The following is a 25,005-nucleotide window of genomic DNA, read 5'->3' as shown; positions in this document are numbered from 1 at the left end:
TAAAGTTCTTCATTTAGGTAGGAAAAATAAAATGCATCATTATAGGATGGGTGAGACTTGTCTTGGCAGTAGGATGTGTGAAAAGGATCTGGGGGTCTAAGTAGACCATACACTGAACATGAGTTTGCAGTGTGACTTGGTAGCTAAAAAGGCAAACAGGATTTGGGGCAGTATTTAAAAAGTATAGCGTCCAGATCATGTGAGGTATTGTTACTGCTTTAGTCCACTCTGATAAGACTTCGCTTGGAGTACTGCGTTCAGTTTTGAGCACCACAACAGAAAAAAGATGTAGATAAACTGGAGCGTGTCCAGAGGAGGGCTACAAAGATGGTGAGGGGTTTGGAGACCAAGATGTATGAAGAAAGGCTGGGGGAGCTTGGTCTGTTTAGCCCGGAGAGGAGACGACTGAGGGCCATTCCGCACAAGGACCAATGTTGCCAATTGTTCACAGAATGCAGAAACGCTATATAAGAGGAATTTTGTCATTTCGCATACTTTTTTTTAGTGGAATATAGAAGTCCCAGTAGCGTTTCATTCATTCCCCACAGGTTTCCGGTCTCGCTGGAATTGCAACAAAGGAAGCGATTTTTTCTGTGCTTCTTCCTGCCCCTGGCCGTCAATCAAATGGAACAGCCAATGGGCTGTTGTGTTCATGCTCCCAAAAAGGCCCTTTCCCTTTAAGAACTGTTTTTTTTTTAACCAAACACACCCATTGCAACGAATCTGTGTTCAATTGTTGCATCAGAAACACCTTTTTGCTGGTGTAGAAGCTGGCGATTAATCGTTTATGTGGTCCTCAAGTAGAACCCCCCCCCTCCCACAAGCGCGATTTGTGGCCGAAATTACAGGCAGTGCCGAACAGGAGGCTGTGTTGTGCTTGACAACTTAGGGAGATTTGTTATACTTTAAATCACTTATGTGGAGGGACTTTAGCTAGAGAAGCCTTGCTCGTTCATTGCTTTCGCAGGTCTAAGGGGAAAAAATGGCGATCGCTTCTCTGGAAGTTCGGGGGCAAGAGCGGGGGAGGGAATTTCTTTCTACCACTACATTGAAAATGCACATGTCTTTTGCTGGTTTGCAGCTTGTGCGCAGAAGTGTAGCATTTTTTTCAGGGGGAATCCACTTTTCCCGATTCCCCGAAAAGCGCTACAATGAAGCGCTTTTGGCGGGAGTGTTGCAGGAGTGTTGCAGATTGTGTGCGACATCATGTGGAACCTTGAATTTATAGCGTTTACCAAAGGTAAGACTTCTGCTATAATTAAGTCTTGCGGAATGGACCTGAGAGTGGATCTGATAACCATCTTCAAGTATTTAAAAGGTTGCCCTGTAGAGGATGGAGCAGAGTTGTTTTCTGTTGCCCCAGAAGGGTGGACTAGAACCAATGGATTAAAATGAATTCAAAAGAACTTTTGGCTAAACATCTGGAAGAAGTTCCTGACATTTGGTTGTTTTCCCTGCGGAACAGTCTTCCTCGGGAGATGGTGGATTCTCATTCCTTGGAAGTTTTTGTGCTCAACATGATAGTCATTTGACAGAATTGCTGTCTTGATAGTCATTTGACAGAATTGCTGATTTTATGAACTTAGGCTGATTGTGGGTGGGTGGACAGGAAAGGATGTCTCAATGTTTGTCTCTTGTGGCCCTTCCTTGAATACCCAAGGAATTGCTAATTGCTGCTCTGGGATGGTAGGTGAATTCCCTTTAGGCCAGGCTGGATTCTGGAGATTTTTTTGTGGTGTGATAACTTGGGCATGAAATTGGGGTAACTGTGGGTGGGCAGGTAGCTGTGAGTTCCTGCATTGTGCAGGGGGTTGGACTAGATGACCCTGGAGGTTCCTTCCAACTGTATGACTGTATGATTCCACATGCTATCCATTCCCTGGGTTAAGATTGTAAGTGTGTGTGTGTGTGTGTGTGAATGTGGCACAGGAAATTATCCTGACCTTCTCTGGCTGTGCAGTCATGAATACCTGAAAAAAGATACTTGTGGCACAGAAAGAGGCTCTTTTTCTCCATCTTTTTCTCCATCTGATAAAAGAGGCTCTTTTTCTCCATCTGTATGTTTTAGGCTGATCAAGCACTGAGCAGGGTATTGGACTAGATGACCTGTATGGCCCCTTCCCACTCTAGGATTCTATTTTAAATTGTTTGTAGAATCTCAGTTGCTTTACTGCTGCATATTCTCATAAGACAGTTTCACATTTCTTCCCCCAGTTTGTTTTCAAATGCTATATTCCATACTTTGCCCCCCCCCCCAGTACTTTACTTGCTCTTTTTAAAATTACATTTAAAAACACTGGGTATTTTGACATAATTAAACTAACTTGATAGTTAGTTTGCAAAGTATGGAAACATTCACCCCTCATAATTGATGTAATTGTCAATGCTTTATAAAACAAATGAAGATTTCCCACATGAAACAATTATTTTGAACAGTTTCTTTGAAAGGTTAATTCATCAGATGGGAATATTTTACTTGTACTCAGAAATTATATGAACATTTTCCTCAAGTGCCCTTAATCAAACATGAAGTGCTTTTGCCCCTCTTCAGCTGAGAAGCAGAGCTGTTTTGGAGCCATGAGGCGATTAATAAGGGGACAAAATGTTTCTACATTATATTTTATTTTAAATATTACCTTTCTGATATCTTAGACCCGTAGTTCTCCAGTTGTAAGAAAAGCTTTCTTAAGGAGCTGCCTTCGTGGACTAAAGTACAACCAGTTGTCTGTAGACTCAAGAGATCAGCAAGGATCTCAAGATCTACATGAGGATGGGTGCCAAAGACCTTGGGGCACCCAACTAGAATTGTGGGCAGCTGCCCCAGGATGCTTATCCACGAGAATTCCAAGGGCAACTCCACCTGCCCCAAAAGGACACCGTCATCAATACTTAATTAGTTGGCGGATGGGTTGGAGTGCCATAGTGTTTTTAATGTACAATTATTTTAAAATCTGAAGTATTTATTGACTGAAGTGAAACTCTCTGAGACTCACAGGAAGGGACAATTAGGAAAATATTTATTTATTTAATTAATTTAAATCTAGCCCAATTTAAATTAATTTAAACCTAGCCCAACTTAGGGCTTATCTGCACTATGTTTTTAAAGCTTGTTCGGCTTTAAAAGCTTGTTGGGCATCTGCACCTGATCTGGATTGCCACTCTGATCTCGGTTGGGCTTTTTCTCCAATCTGTATTGCTCAGGATTGACTCTGCAGCCACACTACCTATTTGCTGGCATATCCAAGAGTGGATTTTCTCTGCTTCATCAAGGAAATGCAGGCCCACAGCACTCCCTTTCAGGTGCAGATACATTGCCTCTCCCATTTTGGCCATGCGTCCAGCACAGACATTGCATAAAGGTCCCGTTGATTTCTGGTGCTGCCTAAAATGCTTTAGGATGCTTAGGGCTAATCCTGCGTTGAGCAGGGGGTTGGACTAGATGGCCTGTATGGCCCCTTCCAACTCTATGATTCTATGATTCTATGAAAATCTGTCTGAGCTTTCATGCTGCTAAGCTATTCCCCCTAATTTACAAATCCTATTGAGTTAAAAGTCAGCTGTCTCTGCCTCTCTGTCTCCAGTTGCCTTCATCTCTGCTTCATGGGGCGGGGGGGGGGAGGAGAAATGGCTTGCTCTCTCTTTCCAAACTGGGCAAGGTGACAAGGAGATACTACCTGTCCTCCTTTGTGGAAAAAGTAAGAAAAAACACCAGAAAACATGGCATAGAGCAGGTGTAGTCAACCTGTGGTCCTCCAGATGTTCATGGACTACAATTCCCATGAGCCCCTGCCAGCAAATGCTGGCAGGGGCTCATGGGAATTGTAGTCCATGAACATCTGGAGGACCACAGGTTGACTACACCTGGCATAGAGGCTTTGAATGCAATCTGTCTACGGTGGCTCATAATTAAAGACTTTTGAAAAGTGTTGCCTCCCCCCCGTTACAATAGGTTTTAAAACTTGTTTCCCATGCAGGAGTTTTTATTTGTTTGTTTTGCTTTTTAACAGTTCATATAATAAAAATACACAGTTTAAAACTTTTGACCTTTAAAAAAAAATTTATCAAAAGACAGCCAGCTTGGTGCACTGTATGGGAGCGCTGAGTTCTAATCTAGCAAGGAAGATTTGATTCTCCACTCCTCCACATGCAGCCAGCTGGGTCACCTTGGGTTTGCCACAGCGGTGATAAAGCTATTCTCACAGAGCAGTCTCTCTCAGAGCTGTCTCAGCCTCACCTCCCTCACAGGGTGTCTGTTGTGGGGAAAGGGAAGGGAAGGTGACTGTAAGTTGCTTTGAGACTCCTTCGGGTAGGGAAAAGCGGCATATAAGAACCAACTCCTTTCTCCTTTCCTAAATCTCCTGTTTTGGGAGAAAAGAAGATCCAGAGCTAGCCTTGAATGCATAAAATTATGGTTTCAAGTCAAGTGCTTTACTAATTGAGCTATCTTAGTTGCATTAAAGTTCACTGGCTGCGGACTCTTTTCATAATGGTTGCTGACTTTTTGCAAGGACTTCTCCCTGAAACATGTGCAGCAGATTGGGAGAAGGGCCGGCATCTGCACGTGACCACAGGCTTGTCTTTAACTCCTTCTGATAAAAGTGTCTATTGCCTTATTTAAGGGGCCAGGAAAAGCATAACGATACTCCTACAGCACAAAGGTTAAGTCACAATGGAGCCAGAGCTGAAATGGAGGGCCGGAAGTCAAAGTTGCAGTTTCTGCTGCACAGCAACCAATCAGCAGAAACCAATCAACAGCTCAACAAAAGGGGAGGATCCTGGCAATCTCATTCTTCTTATTAGCATGCAGAGTTAAACTCTGTGATTTGGAAGAGAAAGTCCAAGAAAGAAAACAGATGCAGAGTACAGGAATAGATGTGAACAGGATATGGATTAAAGGGCTAAGGCTTCACTTCAGTAAGAATCAAAATTAAACTGGGAATGCAAGCAGTACCCTGAGAAACCTTATCCAAACTCCAGAGGTAAAACTGTCTCCATTTATACATATTATACTTTGTTGTAGTAGTGGACTTAGCTGAATACAGGAGTATGTTATTAACCTCTTGTGAAAATACTAAGTCACGATCCTAAAGTCGTCAGCTTGAGGTGATTTAGATCATGATTTTGACTTGAATGACTGATTAGGTCTGGCAGGGCAATGAGAAATCTCCATAAGAACCATACTTGGTAAGGCCCAAAGGAGGATGCCAATATTATATCTGATTTCTCTCTTCTGGCCTTCTCAATGATTAGGAGCAGAAACGGAGAGACTTCATAAGAAGCATACCTTTGATTTTCCCCATGTGGTGGCGGCCACGGCAGCCTACTGCTGGTTCTCTGAGATGAGGCAATTAGCCTCGTCACTTCCTGGGTTCTCAGGGGGGAAGATCTTCCCCACCGGACTCTATCTGCCCGGAAAGTCTGCCTCCACAGGAGGCAGCCAGGGAAGAAAAGTTCTGCTGCATTTTGCAGTGTGGCAGAACTGCTGCTGGCAAAGCCATGTGGCTCAAAAGGCAAAGGATCTTCAAAACCAACTGGAACCCATTTGATTTAAACTGCTTAACTAAGACAGAAATGGCTTATGCTCTTTTGCGGGGGCAAGAGCCCCTTCCCCTCCACTCAAACCAACAACACTTTATTTACAGCCATTTTGACCAGTACAATAAATGATGAGATACCAAAATACAAGATAAAATGTTGAATGTTGAATGCATTTAAAATTAAGGATAATAAAATCACAATTAAATACTAATCTATATAAAATTTGTAAATGTATGAATATTATAAAAAAATGCACAAAGATGTATCTTCCCATACAATTGTTGTGCATCTTCATGGTAGCAGCACAGAATTTGACGGTATATAGGGTTGGTTGGGATCATTTGAATTTTTGTTTACCTTTTCTTTTGCTGCTAGGCCTCAGTCCTTCTCTAATATAATCTGTATTGTTTTGTCATGTAACATATCATATATGGGACAGTGGAATAGAAAATGCTCCCTTGTTTTAATCTGATGTCTTGGGCAGGAGCATAGTCTCCGAGGCCTCTACTGAATCCAATATGGCCCTTATAAATTGTACTCTATGAGATGGGACTAATCATGATTTTCCCAATTTATGAGAATTCCCATCTTTGGAAGATTTCCAAAACTAGCAAGCTCTGTCTCAAAAGTTTGTTTCTGGAGTCTGCCACCAGCCACCAGTCATCTAAGTATGGGAATAAATGACAACCCTGAATGTAAAAATAGGCAAAGCACTTGAAAAACACTCTGGGCATGGTGGCCAAGCCAAGCTGGGCAGAACTGTGTTCTGGAACACCCAATTCCCACAAGAGTATTCAGTGCAGAGAATAGATAGAAACGTGAAAGTAAGCATCTTTCAAATCAATAACAGTCAGCCAGCAGGTGAACTTTAATAACTGTAAAATTGAAAAAAAAATTGAAACCATACCAAAAACATGGAGAAAAACATTTAAATTTCTAAGATCCAAAAATGCACCTTTTTATAGACTAGGAACATCTGTGAGGAAGACCTTTTGGGTGCATAGAATTCCAATGCCCCTTCAACTGCAGCCTTTTCAATCAAGGCAACTAACGCCTGAGACAAGTCTAGTTCTCCCCTGTGGGACTGCACAGATCGATGAAGAAATACAAGTTACTTCCTCCCTAAGTAGCATCTAGATACAAACCATACAGCTCTGCCAAGAGGTAATTAATCTGATTATCTTCTGAGCTGCTTTGTGTGCATGGCCACTTGAAAAAGCCATCCAGGATCTAATTTCTGACTTCCTGTGTTTGCTCCTTTCCCCAAGAGCAAGTGGGGAGGCAGACAGAGAGGGCAGGAGGCTTCCAGCACAGGGCTGGCTGGCAAATGGTAAAGAGGGGAAGTTTATTTTTATTTATTTTATTTATTAATTACATTTATATATTGCCACTCCCAGCAAGCTGGCTCATGGTGGTTTACGTCTAATAAAACATCATAAAACATAATCCATAAAACCATCAAAAATTACATACATCAAACCCCCAAAATACAGAGATCAATGGCTGTGAAAACAGTAATTCTTCAGCAAGTCGCTATCTTGGCACCAGCCAACAGCCATCACTCTTATATATGATGTAAACAGGGGGAATAGATCACCCAATGAACCCGGACATGGGCTAGTACCTAGCCCAGAGACTCTAGGGAGGGGGGAGGTAACTTGATCGCATAGCCCCAGGCTTCCACCTGGCCTGGCAGAAGAGCTCCATCTTGCAGGCCCTACAGAACCCCGAACCTCATTCCACCAGATAGGGGCCAGGACTGATAAAGCCCTGGCCCTGGTCGAAGCCAGACATGCCTCCCAGGGCCCCAGGATGACCAGCAAATTCATGCCCACAGAATGAAGAGCCCTGTGGGGGACATAAACAGGTAAACAGTCCCACAGGTAGGTAGGACCCAAGCTGCATATAGGTCAAAACCAATACCTTGAACTTGATCCAGAAGCAAACCAGCAACCAATGCAGCTGTCCCAGCAAGGGCTGGACGTGGGTCCGCCAAGATAATCCAGTGATGACCTGAGAAGCTGTATTCTGTACCAGTTGCAATTTCTGGATCAAGGACAAGGGTAGGTTTGCGTAGAGCGAGTTACAGAACTATAATCTGGAAGTGACCGTTGTATGGGTCACAGTGGCCAGGTGTTCCAAGGAAAGGTAGGGCGCTAGTAGCCGTGCTTGGTGCAGATGGAAAAACTACCTTAATGACCAGAGCCTCCATGGATATCATACCCAAAATCCTGGATGTCAGTTGTACCCCATCCAGACAGGGAGGTCTTACTTCCTGATCGTGCTCACTTCTCCCCAGCCAAAGGACCTCCATTTTGGAAGTGTTGAGTTTCAGGAGAGTCTTCCTGATCAATCCAGCTACTACTTCAAAACAACTAGCAAATGTTTCTGGGGGAAGATCTGGACAGCTGTTGTCCAGAAAGGAGGTTGGGCATTTCAAGGCCATTCCCCCAATACCTGTGTCCCCAAGGTAGCAGACCAACAATTCATGATCTACCACATCAAATGCAGCCGACATATCTAAATAGTATGAGGATGTCCAAACTGCCCCAGTCCAATTGGCACCGGAGATCATCCATGAGAGCAACCAGCACAGCCTCTGTTCAGTTCAAACTTTATTACAGTCGTTCAGACCAAGTTGTATGAAGTTAATACATAAAAGACCAAAAGAATATGGTCATTTGATATAATGCAATTTAAAACAGATCATAAAATAGAACTTAAAATTATGCTGCTTTAGAGCACAGCCTTTGCCACATGGCCAGGACGGAAGCCAGTTATTCCACCTGCTGGAAAAAACATTCCCTAACCCTCACCCTTATATGCTGTTTTTCTCTACCCAAAGGAGTCACCTTCTCTTTCCTCTCCCCACAACAGACACCCTGTAAGGAAGGTCAGGTTCAGAGAGCCCTGATATTACTGAAGAAGAAGAGCTGGTTCTTATACGCTGCGTTTCTCTACCCGAAGGAGGCTCAAAGTGGCTTACAGTCACCTTCCCTTTCCTCTCCCCACAACAGACCCCCTGTGAGGTGGTTGAGGCTGAGAGAGCCCTGAGATGACTGAAGAAGAGTTGGTTCTTATAGGCCGCTTTTCTCTCCCCAAAGGAGTCTCAAAGCAGCTTCCAATAGCATTCCCTTTCCTCTCCCCACAACAGACACCCTGTGAAGTGCCCCTGTGGTCTCGCACATATTGTCCCAAAGGACATGTGTATGCCAGATCGTTACATTGGTGCCCAGGAGGTGTTGGCAGTGGAGCACGATTGGCTGTCATTTTTTGTGCCCTCCCTACATGCTAATAAACGGGCAAACATCTTTGTGTGCTGGTTGGCTGGCACCCTGTCTCCCCCAGTGCAAAGACTGCTGTTGCTAACCCCAGGATTGTGTCCCTGAAGAAAGAAGCAGTTCATTGTAGGGAAGAGATACAAACATTTCTCTTCTGCTACTCTGGAATGTCATCTGTAAAGACATAACTACTGTATCATTAAACCCCAATATTTAGGAACTGTTTTAATTCCACCACTACACAGTTAATTGCATTCTACTCAAGCCCCCAAAACATATTTTAGTGCCTTGTCAAAATGGGAGACTGAGAATGTTGATTAAAAATCAATGTGAATTTAGACGGCTGTCACAAATGGCTCCTTGCTTTTGTGAAGGGGCCAGGTTGCCATAGAGTTTCCCATAGCAACCTTGCATCTTATTATAATCCCCTTGGTGTCCCGAAAGCCTGCTAAGAAAACAGGATTAAATCTATTCTCCTATGGAATGATCCCACATTAAACCTTATCAGGATGAAAAACCCAGAAAACATAAACAAATGTAATCTAGATAGCAGTTTTTTCCCCTGGTGGTTCAAAGGCACCAAAGCACTGCGGCTGCCTCAGTACAGTTTGCAGGGGGCTGAGACCGGCGTTGTTCCAAAGTCTTTACGAAATGGGTCTCCTTGAACGTTTCCATTTCCTTTCCCTTAAAGTGAAAGGCCCAACAACCCTTCGTGTGCAGTGATAAGTGAATGTGACAGCTGAATGTGCTGAAGTCAAGGACATTTTGCTCGAAGGTACCTTCACCTCCCACATTTCCCAGTTGGGTCGGTGGGGCTGAGGATGACTGCAGACCACATTTTCCATGACCAGATTCTTTGCGGCAGGAAGCAAAGGAAGTTTTCATTTGAGGTGTGATTACAGCATCTTTTAAGAGATGCCACCAGAAAAAAGCTCTTCTAACTTTCCTCCATCAAGGGAGTCCTGTTTAGGACCTTCTTAGCTTTAGTACTCTTGCCAGGTCATGGGCCTTAAGACTGTGTTCTAGGATCACAACCACCCAAGGAGGAAAGCTGCCAGCCTGGCTGTTTTGAATTAGCAGCCTCGTTGCTTCCTCTGGAAAGCGAGCCCTGTCTTGCATTTCTCTTCATGCACACTCCCAAGCATAGCGGTCCTCGCATCATCCAATGGAAAGAAGAACCCCAAGAGGGAAACATTCTCTCCATGCTCAGCTGGTAAGCCGTGCCATGCATCTTAGGCAGGGATGTGCCTGCCCCTCAAAGAGGCTGAATCTCTTGACCAGGGGTAGTCAGATGTCCATGGACTACAATTCCCATGAGCCCCTGCCAGCATTCACTGTCCATGGACATCTGGAGGGCCGCAGTTTGACTACTCCTGCTCTTGACGTTACTCTAAGACTTCCTATTCAGACATCAGTAACTTTCTACTGTTTCACATCCTAAGGACAACAGGAAATGCCCTTTTTCTTATGACTCACTCCAAATATCACAGGTAGGGATGACAAATCCAGGTTGGGAAATACCCAGAGTGTTTGGGGGTGGAGCCTGAGGTGGACGGGATTTGTGGAGGGGAGGGACTTTAGCGGGGTTATAACATCACAGAGTCTCCCTTCCCCAGCAGCTACTTTCTCCAAGTGAACCGATTTCTGTCACAGGAGATCTCAAGCAACTACCTGGAGGTTGGCAACTCGACTCACAGAAGTCCCCACTTTAGGGTCTGAACTCTGCAGGGTTAAACTGGAACCAGAGAATTATTAAGTAGTAGAGCATGATGGGAGAAGAGTGTTCCCTGTCAGGACCAGCAGTTGGAAATACACAGGAGTCCCACCCTTGGAGGTAGGTAGGTAGGTAGGTAGGTAGGTATTTAATTTGTAGCATGCCACTCCCAGACAAGCTGGAGGAGGATCAGGAAATCAAACCCAGCTCATCAGATTAGATGTCCATGCTCCTAACCACTACACCAAGCTGCGCAATATATAATAAATAAATAAATAAATAAATAAATAAATAAATAAATAAATAAATAAATAAATAAAGGTGAGAAGTACCACAAATTCAATATATTTATAAAAACAACTCTTTCCTATCAGTAAAAAATGAAACATTTGCTGAAGTTGAGGGAAAAATTACTTCCTCCTCAGTCTCCTTACAACCCCTATTCCGCACACCTGCATATTTCTGACTAAAGCTGGTTCTGAAGACATGAGCCGTGACTCACATAATCTCCCCCCCGAACTCTGGCTCCTTTGTCAAATTTGGTTCTGTTATAGTCCCCAAACCCAACAAATATGCCCCAAACCCTTTTGTTTTTCTTTCCGAATATAGCACAGTAGTCCCGTTGGGTGGTGTCCCTGGGGTCCACCACCTTTCCTGGCCCCTGCCAAGGGGTCTGAGGAAGTGGGTGGGACCAGGTGGGGCTTTTGCCCAGCAAGGATTCTGAGGGACTGCCAGAGATTTTTAAGATGCTGTTTTGGCAGCTGCCACCAGCACAGCACAAGGATCTATGCAGTACTACTGAAGTTCAGCTTCGGCAATCCTTTTGTGTTCGGCTCCACCTCCTATGGCATCCATTTTGTGAGAGCCATTTTGTTTCTGCAGCATCAGAATTCAAAATGTGCCCTCAGGCTCAAAGAGGTCGGGGACCCCCCCCCCCCCCGGTTACAAGAGTGTCAAAAGTTGCTAACCAACAATGGAGTTACTTTTCTCTCAAATAAACAGCTTAGTTCTGTAATTGAAAATATTGACGCCTCTCTATATTGTCATTAGAGTTTTCCCAACATTTTCACCTCCTCCTTCATGGCACCCCAAAATATTCTCTGAAATGCTGTTTTTAGGGGACAGGGGATTTCTGCCCCCCCCAAAAGGAATAGTATTTGAGGCTGCTCAGGGAGAGGGGTGGCCAGAACATGGGTGGGCACCTTGGTGCTCTTTCCTATCGCTCAGTGGCTCAAGAGGTCCCTCCCTTTGTGAGCCTTCATCACTATGCTGTCCAAAGCACTGTTTCTGAAGCTGCCAACTGCATCCCCTTGCACGACTGAGCTGGTGTGGGAAGCAGGTTCCTTCCGAGGGGCTGTGGTGAGGAAAGCCCCCCCCCCCAGCTGTCTGGAGGGATCCCAGGTCAGCTCCCTGTAGGGTTGGGGATTATTGGCCCCCCCGTGCATGGGAGAGAGGGTGATTCACATGTGCTGCTTTTGAAATGGATCTCTGAAATAATCTCACGGGTACATCTACATGAATGCCCTTTAGGAAACTGGCTTTCATAACACTGCTCAGTATATCAAGTAAAAAACCACAGGGTAGAGACATAATTTATTCTCCAGCATCGCAACCATATCCTAGCCATGGGGGCGTTTTATCAGAAGTCATCCCTGCTTATCTGTCACTGAGGATCCCATGAGTAAGATTGGACCCATATTGTATTTTATACGCTGTCAGCTGCCACGAGTCTCACTCAGGGAGAGGGAGCAGGATGTGAAATAAAGACATTGTATTCAGCTGAGGAGAATGAGCCTTGGGAACAGTTGCCCAGAGTTCCTTTTCACAGGATAACACCAAAGGTCATCCTGAAAGAGTTTTCCACTGGCAGGTTCTTCTCAGTTTAAAGTCAGCAATTCTGCTTTTAGAATCATGAGCATCCAAGTGAGACTGCTGGGATGGAAGGTTCAGGACAACACCTTGTTCCAGGGCAGAACATTTTGTCTTTTAAAAATGCAGGTGAGTTGGGGCTCTGACATTATAAGGAACCCAAAGGTGAAATTGCCCCGCATCCTCCTGGGCCTGCATGCCCCGCTCAGCTGAGGTTCACAGGCTGTCCCTTAGAATCTTTTTCCCAAAAAGTTGTTGCTTAGGTTTTAAAAAATTGCATTTTTGTTCTTCATAAAAACATATCAACTTACAGCAGTGGTTCTCAACCTTTTTGGGGCCGTGACCCCAACTTTGGCGGTGGTGGCAGCAGCGTGTGGGCACGGGCGTGCGCAGCGTGCATGCAGGTGCACAACAATCAAGGCGGCTGCCGCCTCTGCCCGCCGGAAGTGGTGACTTTGATGCACGCCTGGCAGCTTCCCCAGAGGGGAGCGGTAAGGAAGGGAGATGCGGTGGCCGCTTGCACAGGCTGCATGGTCTCTCTCGCCCCCTTCTGCTGCCCACAGACCTCTTGGCTGTCAGGGAGGGCGAGGCCTGCGCCAGTGGGTGGGCCGGTGGGAGGGGAACAGCTGTTACAAGCTGCCTTGCTGGCTTTTCTTGGCCACAGCCGGGCAACTTGGGCTCCTCCTTGCCGCCTGCCTGCTCACCCGCCTGCCATCAGTTGGCTTCCATGCGGGGCTTCGCGGAAAGGTGTGTCAGGCAGGAGGTGTGTCAGGCAAGCTCCCCCAGGTGCGTGCTCAGGCCCACTGCCCACCACCTGCTACTGCTGCCACCCCTGCGGTGGCCACCAACCTGGCGACCCCACAGAAGGGGCCAGGGGACCACAGGTGGAGAACCACTGACTTACAGTGTTCCATCCACATTCCGAAAGATGTTTAAAAAGCGGTTGTTTATTTTGTTCCAGTATCTGCATAACTCTTTATTGTTATCATCAATTTTGCATGTCTGAAACCCAGTGCTAACATTTATTTATTCATTTTTAAATGTATTAACAGCTGCTCCCACCAATCCCGGTGAGTTACAACAAAACTCCAAAATACTACAACACTAAATACGCTATAGGTAGCACACTCTGTCTGTTCCCTCTCAACCGGGAGCGTGTCCAGAGGAGGGCAACAAAGATGGGGAGGGGTTTGGAGACCAAGATGTATGAAGAAAGGCTGGGGGAGCCTGATCCATTTAGCCTGCAGAGGAGACGACTTAGAGAAGATCTGATAACCATCTTCAAGTATTTAAAAGGCTGCCATATAGAGGATGGAGCAGAGTTGTTCTCTCTTGCCCCGGAGGGATGGACCAGAACCAATGTGATGAAATTAATTCAAAAGAAATTCCATCTAAACATCCAGAAGAAGTTCCTGACAGTTAGAGCGGTTCCTCAGTGGAATAGCATTCCTCGGGAGGTGTTGGGTTCTCCATCTTTGGAAATCTTTAAACAGAGGCTGGATAGCCATCTGATGGAGAGGCTGATTCTGTGAAGGTTCAAGGGGGTGGCAGGTGACAGTGGATGAGAAATTGGGGTGTGAGTGTCCTGCATAGTGCAGGGGGTTGGACTAGATGACCCAGGAGGTCCCTTCCAACTCTATTATTCTATGATTCTATGATTCTAACTCACCGATCCAGTCCAAGTTTGCACTACCTAGTGACTTTGGGAGAGGCCATCTGCTCAGAAGGACTGGCATCTGGCTTCTGAAGGAGGGGCCCAGATCTTCCTTAGCCCGGCCTCAAATAAATATCTGGTGAAAGAGCTCTGTCTCACAGACCCTGCAGAACTGTCAGGACCCACAGCTCTTCCGGGAGCTCTCATGTGCCTGGCTGCAATAAACTGGACCCCTTTAGCATCATCAACTGGTTGTTGCTGACAAAACAGCCCTGCACTGGTTCTTCAGGACAAAATTCCAGAACGAAAGCCAGAATAAAATGGACATGCAAACCAAAGCTACATCTCAGAACTCCAAGGCTTGGAAGATGGGAAGATTTCTATCAGGGCCTTTTCTTCTTTATTTCTTCTTTATTTACAGGTCCAGGGGTAGTCAAACTGCGGCCCTCCAGATGTCCATGGACTTCAATTCCCAGGAGCCCCCTGCCAGCGTTCGCTGGCGAATGCTGGCAGGGGGCTTCTGGGAATTGTAGTCCATGGACATCTGGAGGGCCGCAGTTTGACTACCCCTCCGCAAGTCCTTTGTAAGATTACTGTTGCCGCATAGATGGATTCTTGGATTTTATTGACAGTACACAGTTGTTAATATCTTGCACTTGACCCTTTTTTTGTGCGTTCTCTAATATTTGCTTGTCCCCAGCAACTTTACGGTGACTTATTGTTGCTGTCTAGATTTGTTATACATTCCTGTGGCTCGCTTTACTCTGCTGTGGGATGCCCAGAATTAACCAGGTCCCTGCACACAAAGGCTTCTACCCAGAATTAAACTTTGTGGCCATACATCTGCCATACATCATGTCGGCATTAGGGACTGTAAGAATAGCCTTTGGTTGGTTGGCTGGTCTGAAAGGCCCCTTTCTAATTTTTATTACTTGGCCCCTGGGCACTCTTCCTGCCTGAGCAGTGGGCCATGGGGGCCGTGCCTCCCTCTCCCCGCAGGAAGAAGCTCGCCAGGCAGTGAGCAAATCAGCTGCCGAAGCCACCAATTAGCTTGCGGCCCGGCCAGCTTCTCGCTGTGGGAGAGAAAGAGGGAGGCGCCGGCGGCGGCACACAGGTGGGCACACACACATGCGTGGAGCTGCTGCACATGCACTTTTTGTGCCTGCTGGGGCGCAAACGTGCATGCACGGCAATTTCGCGCATGCATGCAACTGCCACGTATGCCCGTTTGTGTCCCCGTCACAATTGCAAACGAGCATGTGTGGCAGCCCCACACATGTGCGAAACTGTCGCGTGTCTGCATTTGCGCCCAGCCGAGGGCGCGAATGAGCGCACTCGACAGTTTTGCGCATGCGTGGTTGTGCGGGGCTGCCGTGCATGTGCGGCACCCCGGGTCGCCCTCTCCCCCCACCCCTCCTAGTGGTCCGCCACCGGGAAAAGATTGTGGGCCGCTGGTCTAAGCTACCTTATAGGATTGCTGTGAGAATTAAATGGCCAAGCGAGAACTGCATGCTTCTTCGAGGGGGGGGGGCCTGGACAGGTGTCCGATCTCAGAAATCATGCAGAGGCAGGCCACGACCAACCACCTGCCCTGGACAACCCTTGCCTTGAAAGGCCCGTTGGGGAGCTGACACTTGACGTCCCTCAACACAGACACCGACATGCAATATTCTGTCCATGTGGCTTTGCCAGAACGGGCTCTCACGAAGGGCCCTAATCCAGCGGTCTGTCGTTGGTGCAGTCTCCCCCCCCACACACTGCACCACTTGCCATAGCCTTTCCTTTGCTGGAGCAGTAATAGAGAAGTTCCGTGTGCCTCTGTCACATTAGGAGCGTAACAATACCACCCTTCCATTACACAGGAAATTACAAATATATCCTCCGGGTGGAAATCTTTCCAGCTAGCTGCATTCACAGAGCTGCACTTCAATAATCCTTAGAATTACTTCAGCCGCTCTTCCTTCCAGCTCTTTGACCCTAGCTCAGGGAGGCAAGGCAGCCAAGGCAGGAGCCCAAGGTGGCGTTTGTGCTGAAGATTTTATGGCAGGGACGAGACTCCCCGGCCCAACTCAATGCTTCCGGAGCGAGGGCTTAATTTCCGTGTCGTTCTTCAGTCTAGCCGGTGGCCGGCTCTGATAAAGCTCTTACAGTTCGGCTCCTACCGACTGCCACTTACCTGGCTTTACTTCTGAGCAAACAGGCACAGGATGCTGCAGTAAGGCTACAAGGCTTAAAAACTCCTACTTGGGTGTAAGCCCTATGGAACAGAGTGGGACTTACTTCTGAGTAAGCATGCACTGGATGCACATCGTTAGAGACAACGGGGGGGGGGGGCAGAGAAAAGGGATCGTTGAGGAAAAGGGGGAAGCAAAGAACAGCGGGGAAGGCGGGCCAGAGCCTCTTCAGAACTGCACACGACAGCCTCCCAATTCTCCCGAAGAGTTCAAAAGAGAGAAGAGAACTCCTGCAGGCCCTGAACTTCGGCAGGCAAGGAGCCCTCCTCCAGGTGGGGCCAGCGATGGCAAAGGAGGCCTGCTTCTCCCAGGAGCAGAAGAGTGTCATCTTCAGATTTAATAAGGACCCCCTCTGTTCTTTCATCCACATCGTATGTTGCACAAAATGGAACCCAGGACAGATCCCTGAGGTCTCCACTTGTCACTCCTCTCCAAAAATACGACAAGCCATTTCCAAGCACCCTCTAGGGGAGATCTGACAGCCAGTTCTTGATCCACCTAACCGTTAGAGGATCCATACCATTCTACCAACTTTTCAATAAGAATTGAACCTTATCAAAAGGCTTACTGAAATCAAGGTAAACTATGCCCACAATATTCCCCTGATCTAGCAAAACAGTAACTTTCTCTCCGACGTGACTTGCTCTTGAAAAAGCCATGCTGGCTGCTCAAAGACCGACTGTTTGATGATTCATTCTAAAAAATTGCCAGCTGATGAGTCAGAAGTTACCCAAATCCTCTTTTTTCTCCTTAATGAAGATAGAGACATTTGCCCACCTCCAATCTTCTGGCACTTCACTTTTTCTGCAAGAATTGTTAAAAATAATGAACAGATACTCAGAAATTAAACCTGCAAGTTCTTTAGTACCCTTGGATGCAATTCATCTGGCCCAGAGGATTTGGTTTCATAATTCTGCCACATTGAGCACGATTCCCCTCGCAAGAGAAGTTCATCCCTCTCTCCTTTGCCTGTGACAATGTCACCTTCTTGTCCCCGCAATGGTCCTACCATGTCCCTGTTCTTTGTCTTACTTTTAATTACTTTTCTTACTAAAGAATCCTTTTTTTGTTATTTTTAGCTTTTCTTGCTAGCCTAAACTCATAACCTTAGCTTTTCTAACACTCTCCCTACAGGTATGGGTTATTTGTTTACATTCATCCTTGGTTATAAGGTCCCCCTTACATTTCTTAAATGAGTTTTTTTTAATCACTCTATTATTTTGAAAGCTGTTTATGGAGCCATCCTGGTTTCTTTAGGTTCCTCCCAGATTTCCTTCTAAAGGAAATTGTCTGCGATTGTGCCTTCAGTATTTCACTTTTGAGAAACTCCCAATTCTATCTCCTTACGTTTTTCTGACCATGCAATCCATCCATCATTACTTTAAAATCATAGAATCATAGAGTTGGAAGGGATCTCATGGGTCATCTAGTCCAACCCCCTGCACTATGCAGGACACTCACATCCCAATCGTTCATCTACTGTAACCTGCCATCCCTTTGCCTTCACAGAATTTTAAATATGTTAAAAATTGCTGTCCTGAAGTCCAGCCTGTATGTGTGACTATGTACAGCTTTTCTTTTGCTTTGAGAGCCAGTTGGGTGTAGTGGTTAGGAGCGCAGACTTCTAATCTGGCATGCCGGGTTCGATTCTGCACTCCCCCACATGCAACCAGCTGGGTGACCTTGGGCTCGCCACGGCACTGAGAAAACTGTTCTGACCGGGCAGTGATATCAGCGCTCTCTCAGCCTCACCCACCCCACAGGGTGTCTGTTGTTGGGAGAGGAAGGGAAGGCGACTGTAAGCCACTTTGAGACTCCTTCAGGTAGGGAAAAGCGGCATATAAGAACCAACTCTTCTTCTTCTTTTTCTTTTTCCCAAGATCACAGAGTCCAAAATCACATGGTCCCTACCGCCAAGTGTGCCCACAGCTTTTATTTCATCACCCAGTTCTTCCCGATTGGTGAGAATCGAATCAAGTGTCAAATAGCAGCAGCACTCCACTTTCCTGGAAATGAATTTTTCCCCAAGACATGTCAAGAATTGATTGGACTTTTCATTTTTAGCAGAGCTAGTTTTCCAACAGATATCTGGGTAATGGAAATCTCCCATGACCACCAGGTCCTGTCTCCCTGAGAACTTTGTAATCTGGTCTAGGAGCATTTCATTCAAGTCCTCCACCTGGCCTGGCAGTCTATAAGAGACCCCCACCATAATTCCACTATAATTTCCCACTCCTTTTATTTTTATCCAGAGATTCTCAGCTGAACTCTCATGCTCAAACACATGTATTTCCTCACAAGTATATACATTCTTAACATATAGTGCTACTTTTCCCCTTTATTCCATGATGATTAACCCTTGTGAGTCAATTTTATGTGAATTAGGAGAAGCCAAAGCATGGTGGCGTGTGTATGAAGCATCTCCGGGATGGTAAACTGGAGAAATAACCTCACTGCACTGTTTCAGGATCAAATCCCATTTCTATGGTTGCAATAAAAGTTTTCTAAGCCATCTGGTCTAGCAAGTTGATATGTATGGAATCCAATTTTCTTTCTTTCTTATCCCGGCTTCAAAGCTAAAAAGGCAGCATTTCTTCAGAATTTGATCTAGACTAAATTTTTCTACGTCTACGTCCCCTTCCACTGCAAAATGCTTCTTGGGACGGGGGAAGCCCTGAGAATGTCACAGGGAAGGGCAAGTAGAGAGAAGGGAAACAAATAGAAATCGCCAGTTGAATCAGGATCATATGAAGAACAAGAAGGAGAAGGAGGAGAAGGAGTAGTAGTAGTAGTAGTAGTAGGAGGAGGAGGAGAAGGAGGAGGAGGAGAAGGAGTAGTAGTAGTAGTAGTAGTAGGAGGAGGAGGAGGAGGAGGAGGAGAAGGAGGAGTAGGGGAAGGGGAGGAGGAGGAGGAGGAGGAGGAGGAGGAGGAGTTGGTTCTTGTATGCTGCTTTTCTCTACCCGAAGGAGTCTCAGAGTGGTTTACATTCACCTTCCCTTTCCTCTCCCCACCACAGACACCCTGTGAGGGAGGGGAGGCTGAGAGAGCCCTCAAATTACTGCTTTATCAGTGCTGTAGTGCGCCCAAGGTCCCCCAGTTGGCTGCATGTGGGAGAACCAGATTCAAACCCAGCTCATAAGATTACAAGTCTGCACTCCTAACCACCACGACACCAAGCTGAACACCTGCAGCTGTCTGCCTGATCCTGAATCAAACCATCAGCCCATCAAGGTCAGGAAGGTCTACTCATACTTGGCAGCAGCTCCCCAAGGTTGACCCTGGGACCTTCTGCATGCCCAGCAGAGGGTCTGCCCCTGAGCCACCTGCCCATACTGCCCCTTGTCTGGAAACCAGGAGTACCTTTAGCTACCTTCCAGCCAGCAGTGGATAGCTTCAACGGCTGAAATTGTTTGTTTACTACCCAAGGAAACAGCCCTATTGATGACATCTATTAAATATCTGTCTGACTCACTGGTTAATGACTGCTGGACAATTAACTTAGGAAGCGATGGGCGTTTGCTCCTCTCACACTCGCTCCGGCCAACAGACCCCTCTGAGAACACATCTTGCCTGAACAGGAATGCAGCTGCTCTTCCAAACAAATGTTTCTGGACTTAAAATTCCACCCAGACCTCCGAGCATAACAGACTTCTTTTAATGGCCCTTCGCTATGTGAATGCATGCACAGCTGCACAAAGGGAAATGATGATCGGGGAATTAATCAGCCCACAAAATGGCATGTCACATCCAAGCAAAACACATCTTCTCAGATCACAATATCCATTCTGCAGTTTTCAATTGTGCTGCAGACTTCTGCCTGCCTGGTGCGTGCTTTAGCTTCTTTTTTGGCACTATGGGATGCATCTCATTGCTGACTAGTAAAGGTTTGTCTTTTAGTGTTTCTTTTATATATATATTTATTTATTGTTGGAAGAGTGGAGGCTCAGTCTTGGTGAACCTCTCCCAATCGATTAAGGCTCTGGGAACTGAGGAAGGGTCCCAGCGGCTGCTCTGTCCCCCATGCTGGTCTGTGTGTCCATCTGGTGACTGGCTCAGGCATCCAGAAACCCTTCTGAGAGCGAGAAATCCATTCCCTATCTCAGGAGATCGTTGCTAATGGGTGAACTCCCGAAAATGCCACCACCAAGTATCTTTAGGCAGACCTGTTTCCATCACAGTTGTTGGGTTTTTGCTCCTAAGAAATACGCACAATCATGTACTTCAAAAATAAAAACCAGATGGGTTTGGCAAGGGGGGGGGGGAAGCTGCAGGGGCGCCTGGGTGGGGGTGGGGCTCACCACTTTACCTGATTCCTCCTCCAGTCTTGGCCTTTTATTACTGGGGTCTCCAGTGCTGTCGTCGTCTGACATCTCCATCTCTTCCTCCCGCCGGATTCCCATGAGCTGCTCGTTCTGAGCGTTCCTGAGCTCCTAGAAGGGACAAGAGCCAAACCCTCACTTGGTTCGTCTTTACTGGCAGACTCCGGGTTCTTCCAAATTCACTCTGCACCATTACAAGCAAAGCCAGGAGGATTACGGATATAGCAGTGACTACGGTCGCCAACCTCCTGGAGCTCTCCCAGTGTTACAGCTGGGCTCCAGGTGGCAAAGAAGCCATTCCCCAGGAGAACATGGAAACTTTGGACCTCCCTCCAGTCTTCCTCCACAGCCCAGAATCCAGACCCTCCCACCAATCCCTGGGCCACCCTCTCTCAACTTTTCTGCCACTGAGAAACCTCTGAAACAGTCTTCAGGCTTTGAGAAACCCCAGAAGTGACGCAATCCTGCAGAACAGGGTTGGGAAGCAGAGCTGTGGACATGCCCACCCAGGGCCCCTCCCCTCCCCACTCCCTCCAGGCCCATCACTGGCCATTTTGGGGGGGCGGGATGACATGACAATATATCACTCACTAAATGCTTAACAAATTTAAATATATATATATATATATATATATATATATATATATATATATATATATATATTAAAATTTAATTAACTCCCACTCATTCGGGAAACCCTTCCATGGCCATCAAGAGACCCCCGGGTTTGACAAAACCTTGACTGAGAAAGCCTGTCCTAGGCATATTTCAGTCTAGAGCTGGCAATCCTAGGCATATCTGTTAACAACAGGGCCAGCTGGGAGATGCAGAATTGCAGGATGGGAAACAAAAAGTCAAAGGTGGACTTATGGCCTGGGCCACTATACTGGGCCACACAGAACAATAAACTGTGGTTGAAATCAGACATGGACAAAACTGAGGGGGTTTCAGAGGAGAGCAATGAGAATGGTATGGGACCAGGGGAACAAGCCCTAGGAGGAAAGGCTGAAGGACTTGGGAATGTTCAGCCGGGAGAAGAGGAGGCTGAGAGGGAAAAGGATGGCTCTCTTTAAGGATCAGAAAGGTTGTCACTTAATGGAGGGCAGGGAAGTGTTCCTGTTGGCAGCAAAGGAGAGGACCCGCAGTAATGGGTGGAACGGTACCGGCTGGGTGTCAGGGAAAACAGTTCTTCACAGTCAGAATAGCTCAGCAGTGGAATGGGCTGCTGAAGGGGGTCGTGAGCTCCCCCTCACTGGCAGTCTTCAAGCAACAGCTGGTCAGATCCTTCTCCTGGATGCTTGAGGCTGATCCTGCACTGAGCAGGGGGTGGACTAGATGGCCTCCATGGCCCCTGCCCACTCTAGGATTCTAGGAGTCGAGTTCAGCTGTGGAAGGGGCTGCCTAAGGAGGTGGGGAGCTCCCCCTCACTGGCTGTCTTAAAGCGGCGGCTAGACTGATCCTTCTCCTGGATGCTTGAGGCTGATCCTGCACTGAGCAGGGGGTGGGACTAGATGGCCTGCATGGCCCCTTCCCACTCTGGGATTCTAGGAGTCGAGTTCAGCAGTGGAAGGGGCTGCCTAAGGAGGTGGGGAGCTCCCCCTCACTGGCCGTCTTCAAGCAACGGCTGGACAGATCCTTCTCCTGGATGCTTGAGGCTGATCCTGCACTGAGCAGGGGGTGGGACTAGATGGCCTGCATGGCCCCTTCCCACTCTGGGATTCTAGGAGTCCATTTCAGCAGTGGAAGGGGCTGCCTAAGGAGGTGGAGAGCTCCCCCTCACTGGCCGTCTTCAAGCAACGGCTGGACAGATCTTTATCCTGTGAAATTATCCTCAGCTGCTTGCATTCTGCCTCTCAACTCACTGATACCCTTTCTTCAAAGGCTTGGTGACCTCACGACGCTCTTCTCTGCTTGCATTCAAATGCCTGATCATTACTCACTCACTATTAGTGACACAGAGGCCCCTGACATATAAAAGACATGACACCAAGGAAACCAAAGGCATGATGGCTTCTCACCAAATGGAGATAGCTCTGGCAGAAGCCCACGTCATGAGCTACAGGGGCTCCACGCAAAGGGCAGCTCCTCTGCAGAAGTCCTCCCTGCAAGTCCCCTGGACACAGCCAGGCTGGGAGTGAGAAGCGCTGCACCAATCCAGCCCACAGCCCAGCACCAATGTGTGTTTGTGGTGGCACTACACAACATCTCACAAGCTATGCAAAACGTCCTCCAAAAACGTCTTTGAAAATGTACACGTCTAAATCTACTTAAAAAAAAGGTAATGCAACCCACGTTCAGAGCATGGTCAGAAACCATCCCCAGGTATCTGCTAAGGTATCTGCTGCAGCCTCAAAGTCTCAGACTATTCAAGGACTCCTAATGTGATACTTGCCAAGTGCCCTCCAAAAGTGGGTGGAGTCAAGACAGGCTTTCACCCAACAAAAGCTGGCCAGTTTTCCAATTCTGCTTCGGCAGCAGCTGCCACCCCAGCATGAGAATCTTCACGGTGTGGCTTTAGTGAGCTGAAGCAGCCATTTTGGGGCTGGCTCCTCCTCCTGTGGTAGCATTCTTCTGGCAGCCATCTTGGGACTCTTCCCACCACTATGCTGGAACTCCAAAGGTGCCACCAGGCTCCAAGAGGTGGAGACTGTTCATTTAAATAAATACTTATTTTTCCCTTATCTAACTGTTCTTTTGATTCAAACAGCTTGAACAGTACAAGACCCAAAATACTTATGTTACTATGGCAAAGGTCTTAGGCTATCAACAGCCAATAAACTAATGACACTACTGATAGATAAATATTTATTTTTATTTATATATTATTTGAGTACTTGATTGCTACTCCTGGACCGGGCTGGCTTGTGGCAGTTGACAGTAAAAATCAGATAAAACAACAATCTCCTGGCAGCATAAACACTTACTAATCTCCCTCCCAACACACCCATTCAGCATGGACCAGAATTGGCCAACCACTCTACCGACCGCCTACAGGCCTCAGGAGACACTACTCTGGACCTAGATGTCCAGGGCATTCTGAGAAGGGATCCAAGATCTCCCAGCTCCTGGCCTCAACCAAATGCCTTGTAGAAGAGCTCTGTTTTGCAAGCCCTGTGGAACTCTGACAGCTCCATTATGTTCTTCAGCTCTTCTGGAAGTTCATTCCACCAGGTTGGGACCAGGGCTGAAAAGAATCTTGCCCTGGTTGAGGCTAGGTGCACCTCCCATGAGCCGGGAACCACCAACAGATTCAAACCGTAGAACAGAGGACCTTGCGGAGGGCATAAGAAGACAGATGGTCACTCAGAAATGTGGAGCCCAAACAGTGGGTCAACATCAGCTCATTGAACTTAATCCATAATGCAATCAGCAATCGTTGCAGTTGCTTCAGCACTGGCTGGATATGGGTCTTCCAGGATGACCCCAAGAGAACCCTATCAGCTCCGTTTTGCACCAACGGTAACTTCCAGGTCAAGGACAAGGGAAAGCCCATGTAGAGTGAGTTACAGAAATCTAGCCTGGAAATGCCATCACATGGATTATTCCTGAAGAGCCATAGACATGTGGTGACCTCTTCTTGGTGGTAACACAGTGCTCGACTATCCACCCCCCCCCCCAGTGCCCAGGGCATCTGAAAGGCTTCCAATAATATGTGTGTTTGTGTGTGTCCGTGTGAGTGAGTGCATGGGGGCATCTATCACTCAGAATACAAATATGACATCAACAACAATCTGAAAGCTTGAATGGAGCCTCTTTGAGTTGACCATGTTGCCTTCCTGATTCTGTTTGCTTCCCAGGGCCTATCTTCCCTGAAGCCCACATGATTTCCAATGAAAGGTGGGGCACTCAGAAGCATGACTCTTAGAGAACTGAGATGTCCCCATTAAAGAATAGCACAGACTCTCCTGGGTTGAGTCTGCACTGGTCTTTTTTTCCTTTTTCAGACTGAATAAAAAAGCCCCATCTTCACCTTATTCAATTTCCATTTTATTATTCAGTGCTTTAAATTTTCCCTCTGCAACTTGTATGATAGATCTGCAGTGACACTACCTTCCCCCCATGATATCCAGGAGTGCATATAACTTGCTGCGTCTGAGAAAAGTGCCCTGAAGTCCCAGTATTGCAAGTGTAGATGTTGGAATTTTGCCGAATTAACTTCCTCCCCCTCCTCGGTGCCTCCAACACTGTTCTAGCGCAGTAGTCTGTCACTGATTGGTCAGGGCATCAATTCAAATACTGCAGGAACACTTGTTCCCTCACAGGATTCCTTCACAGGATTTATTTTTGCTCACATTTTGGGATCCATTTTAAAGTGACCGCGCTTCAAAAGCCCACACTTTTGGATTTAATTTCTCCTCTTCATCCTCTGTGAGGCTGTTGCCTCCCCCCGCTCCCA

General features: G+C 46.8%; 1 protein-coding gene across 6 annotated transcripts in view; it reads right to left on the bottom strand.

Moving 5' to 3' along the window:
- The window catches only part of ENOX1 (ecto-NOX disulfide-thiol exchanger 1), a 322,679-nt gene that overhangs the window by 55,778 nt on the left and 241,896 nt on the right, over positions 1-25,005 (bottom strand). For all 6 annotated transcript variants that reach the window (XM_077344075.1, XM_077344074.1, XM_077344079.1 and 3 more), the window contains one exon: positions 20,597-20,720. In XM_077344075.1, coding sequence (XP_077200190.1) covers positions 20,597-20,720 — 124 coding nt within the window. The remainder of the gene's footprint in view (positions 1-20,596; positions 20,721-25,005) is intronic.

This window comes from Paroedura picta, chromosome 6 (genome assembly GCF_049243985.1).
Source record: "Paroedura picta isolate Pp20150507F chromosome 6, Ppicta_v3.0, whole genome shotgun sequence".
Lineage (NCBI taxonomy): Eukaryota > Metazoa > Chordata > Lepidosauria > Squamata > Gekkonidae > Paroedura > Paroedura picta.
This window is presented reverse-complemented; position numbering and strand designations above follow the sequence as displayed.